The 11,475-nt window shown below is 37.4% G+C and overlaps 1 protein-coding gene across 1 annotated transcript in view; it reads left to right on the plus strand.

The window, feature by feature from the left end:
• ARNTL2 (aryl hydrocarbon receptor nuclear translocator-like 2) overlaps positions 1–11,475 on the plus strand; it is an 81,993-nt gene that overhangs the window by 35,880 nt on the left and 34,638 nt on the right. Inside the window, 5 exon segments of the mRNA XM_006903807.1 lie at positions 3,200–3,440; positions 3,946–4,049; positions 4,215–4,371; positions 4,971–5,029; positions 6,972–7,080. Of these exon segments, the coding sequence (XP_006903869.1) occupies positions 3,200–3,440; positions 3,946–4,049; positions 4,215–4,371; positions 4,971–5,029; positions 6,972–7,080 (670 nt within the window).

An 11,475-nucleotide genomic window follows, 5' to 3' on the forward strand; every position in this document is an offset into this window, starting at 1 on the left:
AACAACAACAACATCGAACCTTTCTTTTTAGTACATTGATTCTTCGTATTTCTGTCATCTTCTCTTACTGCCTCCTAGATCATTCACGATTTTGCCCATGGCTTCTTTCAGCATTACAACTCAAGGCTTGAATTTGTGTTTTTCAGTTCTTTCACCTTAATAAGTACTGAGCAAGTTCTTCCCTTTTTATTCTTGGACATTGGCACAGGACAGAGCAGAGTTTAGAGCTGTTGTACATAGTGTTGCTATGAGTCACAAGCAACTCGACAGCACATAACAACAACAACAAGTAGCTCTTTGCACATTTCATTCTAATACTTTGCTTTGTCTTCTTTGAAATCTTCTATTCAGCTCTTTTACTTCAGTATCTCTTCACAATGCTCTAGTGAAATTTTCATAGTTTCTTCTGACATCCATTTTGGCTTTTTCTTTCTCTTTGTCTTTCTAATGACCTTTTGCTCTCTCCATGGATAATATCTGTGATTTTGTCCCACAACTCCTTTGGTCTTCAATCACTGGTGATAAAGGCCTCAAACTTGTTCTGTTTTTATTTTTTTTATAGTACTCCAATTTATTTACAAAGTTTGAATACATTGTTTTTCACAAAAGATTCTTCCCATTTCCTTCACCTCACTCATCCATAGAATTGTGCAACCCTATAATTAACACCCTACCCCCAAACCTCACCCCTTTATTTCTATCCCCACCCCACCCCCAGCCTTGGATCCTCATACTAATTCTACAATAATGGTTTTATACAGTATTTGTCTTTGTAGGACTGAGTTAGGTCACTCAGCATAATGCTCCCCAGTCCGTACCATGTTAGGTAGTAATTTACAGAATGATTGTTCCTACATGCTGCATAGTATTCCATTGTATGAAGATACCACAACTTCTCAATCCATTCATTTGTCTTTGCACATCTGGCCTGTTTCCATGTTCTTGTGAAGGTGAATAATGCTGCTATGAGCATTGGTGTACGAGTTTCCGTTTTAGCCTCAGTTTTCATTTTCTTGGGCTATATTCCAAGCAATGGAATAGCTGGCTCATATGGAATTAATTTCTATGTTCAGCTGTTTAACCAAACCTGTTCTTAAGATCATTTTTTAAAATATTTTAAAATTTTTTTGTTATTATTTTCAATGAAAGTTTACAGAGACTTTGGAATTCCATTCATTCATTGTTGCACTTTTCTCCCTGCCCACCCCTCCCCCTCAGTTCATGCTTTTCTTTGAAAAGTGAAGAAAAGTTCTTACTCGATCATAAAATCCCCCTGGTTGAAGGAGGAGTGGCATCCACTTCCATAATAGCTTGCCTCTAGAAATGCTATGAACCTGGAGAAAGGACGAAAGTTATACAGTAGGTGTCCAGGACTTTTGTTTATAGGGTCCCTATGAGTTGCCTGTGACTCGTTGGCACTTAACAACAACAACAACTGGTAGAATAGACTGAAGGTCATATTTTCTTCTTGTGGATTTTTCTTCTTCAGTTTCAGTTTTAACTTCTATATGAGTAATTGATGATCTGTTCCACAGTCAGCACCTGGCCTGATTCTAACTCCTGATACTGAGCTTCTCCAATGGTTCTTTTTACAGATATAGTCAGTCTGATTCTTGTGCAGTTCATCAGGTGAAGTCTATGTGTAAAATCATCTTTTGTGTTTCCTAAGAAAGGTGTTTACAATGAATAAATCATTGAATGTACAAAATTTATCATTCATTCTTAAGCCTCCTTTCTGTCACTACATTTACCATACTTTCTGAATATTCTTTGTTTCTAACTTTTGCATTTCAGTCACCAATAATTAATACATCTTTATTTAGTATATGATCAATTTCTGATTGCAAAATTTGGTGGTGGTGGTGGTGGTTGTTATGTGCCATCTAGTCACTTGTGACTCACAGTGACCCTGTGTACGGCTCTGAACCCTACTCTATCTTGAGCCAACTTCATTGTCTCTGACACATCTACCCCCATTTCTCCAGTCCCTGATCTAACTGATCCAGAGCTTTCCTTCCCCCCTCCCCAGTTATAAAAATGTGATATTATTATGTATATGAGAAATTGGGTCAGAGTCTTTCTTTCTTCTACTGCCCCTCTACCCTTCCAAGCATGATGTCCCTCTCCAAGGACTGGTCCTACCTTGTAACATGCCCAAGTATGTCAGACAGAGCTTCAAAATCCTTACCTCCAAGGAGCAGGCTGGTTTCACCCCTTCCAGGATGAACCTGTCTGTTCTCCTAGAAGTCCATGGTATATTCAATACTCTTCTCCAGCACCACAGCTCAAAGGCATCAATTCCTCTTCTGTCATCCCTAGTCATTGTCCAGCTTTCTGATGCATAGCAAGTAATTGTGAAGACCAGGGCCTGGATCAGACACACCTTAGTCTCTAGACTGACATCTTTGCAATTCAGCACTCTGGAGAGGTCCTTCAGAGCCCTCCTCCCATTTTCCAGCTAACCTGATGTGATGTCTCAGGTCTCGCTTCTCTGTCCAATGATGTTGGCATGCTAGGCAGGTCTTTTAGTCAGCTGGACAGATCTTCAGGGTGAGGACAAATTAAGTAGAAAATATATTAGTCTAAAAACTATTCACATGATAGAATAAATGCTATGCAGCACTCAGGAGCAACGATTTTGAAAATTACTACATAATTTGGGAAGGACTGGAGGGCATTATGCTGAGTGAACTCAGTCTCATAAAGACAAATACTACCTAAGCCTATTGTTTTAGAAATAGAAAAATACCTAGTAAAACATGAATGAGGATCTAAGATGGGGAGGATGGGAGCAGAGGGTGGGAGGATGGGCAGGGGGGAAATTATAGGGTCACCCAATTTGGTGGGTAAAGAAAATGGGAAAGATTTGGTGGGAATCTGGAAAGACAGAGTTTAGTTCAGTGATTAATTTTATAAAACATAATAAATGGGAATGTTTGTATAAAACACCATGTGAATAAAAGATAGTGTGAAGCATAGTATATATGAACTTTGTAAGCAAACCAATATATTTTTTTAAAAAAATCTGTTAACTTTTTAATAAACATTTATTAAAATCTATGAGACCAGAGGTTTTTTAATGTAATATACTTTCTTGTTTATATTTTAGCATCTTTAAATAGCATCATATAACTATAAATGTAACAGAATTCATTCATAATTATTAAAATTCTCCTTTTATTCCCTACTATTGTATTAGATCATAGGAAATTCTGTACTGTCCATTTCACTGGTTACTTGAGGAGCTGGCCTCCAAATATTGTTGGAACAGATGATGAACGGGACGTTAAGAAAGACTGTGGTAATTTTACTTGCTTTGTTGCCGTTGGACAATTACACCCATATATTGTTCCACCATACAAGGGAGAGATTAAAGTCAAGCCAGCTGAATTTAATACCTGGTTTGCAGTGAATGGACAATTTATCTACATAGATCAAAGGTAAATATTTACATGTCATAATGATGAAAGTTCAATGGAACATCTAAGGCTGTTTAAAAATGTGCCTTAGAAGCACCAGTGATTTTTTTTTAAAGGCAGAAAATAAAAGTTTAAATGTAATTAAGATATGAGTAAATTTGTTCTAGCAAAAATGTATGTTTGCCGTATGTTTTATCTTGTAGTGCAGAAACTGAGTGCACACTGTGGTCACTTTAGTATTGTAAATGGTGGGAAGAGAGTGCCCTGTATTGCATATTGGTCTCATGTCTGGATTTTCATGCAGCCGCACTCTGGATGTAGGGCAGCCAGAGGGAGCCATGGGAACCCAAGTGAGACACTAATTTTACCAATCCCTGGACTCTTTCCCTCAGACCTGGTCACCTGTTCAAAAACCCAACCTCACTGTCATCAAGTTGATTCCAGTTCCAAGCAACGCTTTGACTCCCTATGTGCCTATGCTCATGTACTCGCCAATTATGATATTTATTTTCAATTTTAAAACCAGGGTGACAGCAATTTTAGGCTATCTGCCTCAGGAACTTCTGGGAACTTCTTGTTATCAATAGTTTCATCAAGATGACTATAGTACTTTGAATGACAAGCATAAAGCAGATAATCATGGAATGGGGTCTTTTTTTCCTTGGAAACTTTTCGTTACTGCTTCATCTCTTAATTTCTAATTCCAGAAAAAGCCAAAGTTTAACTCAGTCAACAAGGGATTGATTTTTATAGTGGCAAAGTAGATTCTTATGTAAATTCTTTTCTTTTCTTGTTCAGTGCTACAGAGTAAAGAGAAAATACTTACAGATTCCTACAAATTCAGAGCCAAAGATGGTTCTTTTGTAACTTTAAAAAGCCAGTGGTTTAGTTTCATAAATCCTTGGACCAAAGAACTGGAATATATTGTGTCTGTCAACACTTTAGTTTTTAAGTAATTCTTCTTAGTTGTTAAGATTTTTGTGTTAATTTCAAATGGGTAATCTCTTACCATTTCTCATGTTGTTAAACCGTAACATTTTGATCGTCTAGCCTTATATAACTTGAGATAAATATTTTTAGTAACTGCTTTATTCAGATTCACTAGCAATAGTTGTCAGATAGTCTCTGAATTTATGTGTGATAATACACCTGGGACATTGACAATCTGGCAAACTCACATGAGCCGTGGTTTCCAGATTCTTCCTTGGGGCCCCATGGGGACCTGCCTGTCTAGAGAACCTCAGTTCTAATCCTCTAGATTAGGCTGAGACCACGCATGGCTCACTATCCCAACCATAAATCACATGTTGGACTTTCTGGTACAGTTGGTCCACTCTCTAAACAAAGACATTTCTAAAACATGATATCCCAAGGGTTTACAGATAACTTTCCAAAAGCTGAGAGCAAAAGCCAGATCTTTCTTTGAACAAAGTTAAAGTCTTTCCTACAGACTATGAAATGTAAGTGGTAAGTGACTGACAAATCAAATAAACAGCATAATATAGTTGCTCCACCTTTAAAAAACCCATATACACTGTTTCTTAATTCTAGAGGGCACAGTGAAACTAGAGAAGTACCACTACTTCCTTGGAGTTCTCAATCATCAGAAGGTGAGCTTAGTTTTAAATTATAGAAGATTTATTACTAATGTGTAGTATTATGGGAGAATTATTATTAAATCATTTTTGTTGTTGTCTTGACATGGAAAAGAATTTAAAATTGGAATCCTAATTTCAGTAAGTAGTAACAGCCTAAGTCGAGAAGGAAACCAGTATCGCAGACAGAATTTCCAGGGATTCCCTGCCATTTCTTCCCCAGCGATTGCATAGCCTCTTGCTCACACTTGTTAAACTATTATGCTGGCTCTCCACTAGCTGAGATCTTCAAGAGCAGGAATGATATTTTATTCATTATCTAGTTCCACAGAATAGCTCTTTATAATGCTGTTTCTGCTGTGAAATACCACAGAGGCGAATATTACCCTGTGAAGAACAGACCTGAACCCAGCCGGTCCTATCCTGTGCCATCCTCATAATTTCTGACACACTTGAAACCATTGTTGAAGTCATCCATCCCATTGGAAGGGTCTTTCTCTCCCCAATCATCTATCTTTCCAAGAATGATGTCACTTTTCAAGGATTAGTCTCTCTTAGCAACATGTCCAAAGTATAAGCCATCCTTGTCTCTAAGGATCACTCTGGCTGCACTGTTTCCAAGACATATCTGTTCTTTTGGCCATCTGTGGAATATTCAATACTCTTCTACAGCACTGCAGCTCAAGGCATCACTTCATCTGTCATTGTCCAGCTCTCAGATGTGTAGCACGTGGTTGAAGAGACCATGGCCTGAATCAGGCACAACTTAGTTTTCAAACTGACATCATTTCTCTTCAGTACTTTTTTATTATACTAGTTTATTTACAAAATTCAAATACATTGTTTTCCAGAACAGATTCTTCCAATTTCCCTTCCACCCGTTAAATTGTACAACTCCATGATTAACTCCCCTCCCCCTGCACATCCTCATCCCTCTGCTTTCACCCTCCCCCCTCCTCATACTCATTCTACAATAATGGTTTTATACAATATCTGTCCTTGTGGGACTGAGTTACTTCACTCAGCACAAAGCTTTCCCATCCCTTCCAAGTTAGGCAATAATTCACAAAATCATTGCTCCTGAGTGCTGCATAGTTTCCCATTGTGTGAATTTACCATAATTTCTCAGTCCATTTGTTTGTGGTTTGACATCTGGGCTGTTTCCATGTTCTTGTAATGGTGAATAATGCTGCTGTCAACTCAAAGGTAGACAGTTCAAATCCAGCAGCTGCTCTGTGGGAGAGAGATTGACAGTCTCCTCTTTTGTGAAAAATCCAGTGTGGAGGGTCAGCTGTGAGTCAATTTCTACTCAAGGACATATAACAACAGCTATAATACTGAGGCACTCAATAAATTCTATTGGGCAAGTTAGTGAAAAACATTACAGAGGACTTTTTGTTTTGTCTGTGTTTATTTTTCCACAACAAACCAAAACAAAACAAACCCAAACCCACTACCATTGAGTTGATTATGACTCTTAAAGATCCTCCTCTAGGTTTCTGATGCTGTAGATCATCTGGGGAGAGAATGTCTGTCTTTTTCCTGTGGAGTGGCTGGAGGATTTGATTTGTCAACCTTTTGGTTAGCAGTTCAATGTGTTTCACACTATGTCACCAATGCTCCTTAATTTTTTAACCACAGAAATGTATTAATATATAACTTGTTTAAGTAAAAATAAAAGTGCTAGGAAGTGATATTTCTCTGGCATTAAAATGGAGAATAAAGGGGAAAAGAATGTCTGTACTTCTCCTCTAATGACTTCCTCTCCATTTGATTCATGTCATGTCTTAGAACCACATGAGTTGTGTTTGTAACATAGGAATGAATGTGTTCTGACATTTTAGGGTGTAATTAATCAATTTTTAAAGGTGTAAATATATTTTAATTGGAAACCACTGAATAAAATTATATGGTTTCTAAATATTCTCAGATGGCATTTTCTCTTCCTGTTATTTAGAACCCTCAAGACAATCTTGTTGTCATGTGCTTAGAATATCTTCTGAGACAGTACTTAGTCTGGGTAGTATTGGAACAGATACTGCAGATGGAATTCTGGATTTGCAAAGGTAATTACAATGTTTTATTGCTGCAAATATTTTCACAAGTAGTCTTTATTATGCTCACAAAATCAGTATGCAAAAGTCAGACGTCTTCCTATATATAAAACTAATCAGTTCAGGGGGGAGGGTTAGGAGGGGAAAAATGTGCAACAATGAAAGAATGGAAATCCAAAGTCTCTGTAAATTTTTACTGAAATTAATAATAAATTTAAATTTAAAAAACCCTAATCAGTTCATAAATATAATGGAAGAGAAGATCCAATTTGGAGTAACACCAAAAAAGATAAAATAGTTGTAAATTTCACAAAGACTGTATAGACCTATATTTGAAAAAAAAAGCGCAAAACCTTCCACTCAAAAAAGAAAAAATTAAAAATCCCAACAATAAACTTTTAAATGCTACAGTATTATAATGATAACTTTTCAAATATCATTTGGGTTTCAATGGGGAGACTCAATATATTATTCTCAGTTTTCACTAAATTAGTGTATACATTTAATGTAAATTCAGTAAAAATGCCACCTTGTATTTGTTTTAGGGAATCTAGTAAAATTATACTTTTTTATACTAGAATATTTGAGAAGTTTCTAAAAAACAAAAGTTCTGAGGTGAGACTAACCTTGTCAGATATAACAATATGCCATAAAGCTATGGTGGCTCTGGTGACTTAGTGGTAATGTGTTGTGCTGCCAACCCAAAGGCATGTGGTTTGAATCCACCAATTGCTCCACAGAATGGGCAATTTTTTTCACATGTGATTTACTTCTTTGGAAGACCACCCACAATGTCAGTTGTGAGTTGATGGCAACTCAAGAAAACATAGCAATATAAAGCTACAGTAACTAAAACATTTCCTTACAGTCCACAAATAGAAAAGCAAGTTGAATTTCTTAACCTCTGACTTAAGGACTGCAAGATCTAATCCTACATCTCCTGCATGCAAAACAGACACTTTAAGCTAAGCCCTCCTAGATTGGTAGACTTTTATTCTACGAACTTTTAGTTAACAGCTAAATACCATAAACAACTGGCTTCAATCTACTTCTCTCGCCTTTGAAAAGGGGAGAAAAAAGGCGGGAGAAGCCCCAGCAGAATTGAAGCTGCTTCTTCGAATTTGCAATTCGACATGATTACACCCCAGAGCTTGGTAAAAGAGACTTCTGTCTCGTCTTTAGATTTGCAGGCTAATGCTTCACTCAGCCATTTTACCTATGTTCATTAACCGTTGACTTTTCTCAACTAACCATAAGGATATTGGTACATTATACTTAATTTTCGGAGCATGAGCAGGAATAGTAGGAACTGCCCTAAGTATTCTTATCCGAGCTGAACTTAGCCAACCAGGAGCTCTAATAGGTGATGACCAAATTTATAATGTTATTGTAACAGCCCACGCCTTTGTTATAATCTTTTTCATAGTTATACCCATTATAATTGGCAGATTCGGAAACTGATTAGTCCCCCTTATAATTGGAGCCCCCGATATAGCCTTTCCACGAATAAACAATATAAGCTTTTTACTCCTTCCCCCTTCATTCCTGCTACTTCTAGCATCATCCATAGTAGAAGCAGGTGCAGGAACAGGCTGAACAGTTTATCCTCCACTAGCTGGAAACCTAGCTCACACCGGAGCTTCAGTAGATATGACAATCTTCTCATTACACTTAGCAGAAATCTCTTCTATCTTAGGAGCTATTAACTTTATTACTACAATCATTAACATAAAACCCCCGGCTATAACACAATTTCAAACACCATTATTTGTCTGATCTGTTCTAATTACAGCTATTCTTCTTCTACTTTCTTTACCAGTTCTAGCTGCTGGCATCACTATACTATTAACAGATCGAAACTTAAACACCACTTTCTTTGACCCAGCAGGAGGAGGTGACCCAATCCTTTACCAACATTTATTTTGATTCTTCGGCCACCCTGAAGTGTATATTCTTATTCTTCCCGGATTTGGAATAATCTCTCATATTGTCTCCTACTATTCAGGAAAACAAGAACCATTTGGATATATAGGAATAGTCTGAGCAATAATGTCAATTGGTTTTCTAGGCTTTATCGTATGAGCCCACCATATATTTACAGTAGGTATAGACGTAGACACCCAAGCATACTTTACCTCAGCTACTATAATTATTGCTATCCCAACAGGAGTAAAAGTATTTAGCTGACTAGCTACTCTTCACGGAGGTAACATTAAATGATCCCCTGCTATGCTATGAGCGCTAGGCTTTATTTTCCTATTCACAGTAGGAGGGTTAACAGGAATTGTCTTAGCCAATTCTTCCCTTGATATTGTCCTTCATGACACCTACTACGTAGTAGCCCACTTCTACTATGTCCTCTCTATAGGAGCAGTATTTGCCATTATAGGTGGCCTTGTCCATTGATTTCCTCTATTCACCGATTATACACTCAATTCCACCTGAGCTAAAGCTCAATTCGCTATAATATTTGTAGGCGTTAACCTCACATTCTTCCCACAACATTTCCTAGGACTATCAGGTATACCACGACGCTATCCTGATTACCCAGATGCCTACACACTATGAAATACAATTTCATCAACCGGCTCCCTCATCTCTATACTTGCCGTTATTCTTATAGTTTACATTGTATGAGAAGCATTCGCCTCAAAACGTGAAGTAGACATAGCACAACTGACCCCGGCTAATACTGAATGAATTAACGGTTGTCCTCCCCCATATCACACATTCGAAGAACCTACATTTACTAAAGCCTAACAAGAAAGGAAGGAATCGAACCTCCAATAATTGGTTTCAAGCCAACCACGCAGCCATTACGACTTTCTTTATCAGAGGTATTAGTATAATCAATACATGACTTTGTCAAAGTTAAGATCTAAACTAACCTTTATATACCTCTTATGGCATACCCTCTTGAACTAGGATTCCAAGACGCTTCATCTCCAATTATAGAAGAGCTAATACATTTCCACAATCACACCTTAATAATCGTCTTCCTAATTAGCTTTTTAGTCCTCTATGTAATCTCGGCTATATTGACCACTAAACTGACACATACAAGTACTATAGACGCTCAGGAAGTAGAAACTATTTGAACAATCTTACCAGCTGCAATTCTTATCTTTATTGCTCTTCCATCCCTGCGAATCCTGTATATAATAGACGAGATTAATAACCCTGCCATAACCATTAAAACTATGGGCCATCAATGATACTGAAGCTATGAATACACAGATTATACAGACCTAACCTTTGATTCGTACATAACCCCTACCAATGAATTAGCCCCCGGAGGATTACGCCTATTAGAAGTAGACAATCGATTAGTTCTACCAATAGACCTCCCAATCCGCATGCTAATCTCATCAGAAGATGTCCTACATTCATGAGCAATTCCTGCCCTAGGATTAAAAACTGACGCAATCCCAGGTCCACTAAACCAAGCAACCCTATCCTCCACATGGCCTGGCCTATTCTACGGACAATGCTCAGAAATTTGCGGCTCTAACCATAGTTTTATACCTATTGCACTAGAAATTGTGCCCCTAAAACACTTTGATAACTGATCTGCCACTCTATAAATCATTAAGAAGCTAAAAAGCATTAACCTTTTAAGTTAAAGATGGGGATTTTAACCATCCCCCTTAATGATAATGCCTCAACTAGATACATCTTCTTGATCCATTACCATTTTATCTATATTTATTACCCTATTTATTTTGTTCCAAGTAAGCTTAACAAAATTTATTTACCCCTATGACCCCACCCCTAAAATCTCTAAAACCTCTATTCTCCCTAATTCATGAGAAACAAAATGAATGAAAATCTATTTACCTCATTCATTACTCCTACAATAGCAGGCATTCCCATTGTAGTACTCATCATTGCTTTCCCAAATATCCTATTTCCTAATCTTGGCCATCTTATCAACAACCACTGGACAACTATGAATAGTAAACCTGATTTTAAAACAAATAATGATAATACATAATATCAAAGGCCGAACATGATCACTCATACTAATATCACTGATTATATTCATTAGCTCAACAAATCTCCTAGGCTTATTACCCCACTCATTTACTTCCACCACTCAATTATCAATAAACCTAGGAATAGCTATTCCACTATGAGCAGGCGCTGTAATTATAGGATTCCGACATAAAGCCAAAGCTTCCTTAGCCCATTTCCTCCCACAAGGAACCCCTATTCCATTAATCCCAATACTTATTATCATTGAAACTATTGTTGTTGTTGTTGTTGTTGTTATGTGCCATCAAGTCGCCTACGACTCATAGCGACCTTATGTACAACAGCCCTAAACTCTGCTCTGTCCTGTGCCAATCGCACCGTCTCTGACACTCCCATCCCAATTATCCCAGTCACTGAATCAATCCACTTCAT

This window comes from Elephantulus edwardii, unplaced genomic scaffold (assembly GCF_000299155.1).
Source record: "Elephantulus edwardii isolate Elephantulus edwardi_28Jun2011 unplaced genomic scaffold, EleEdw1.0 scaffold00157, whole genome shotgun sequence".
Lineage (NCBI taxonomy): Eukaryota > Metazoa > Chordata > Mammalia > Macroscelidea > Macroscelididae > Elephantulus > Elephantulus edwardii.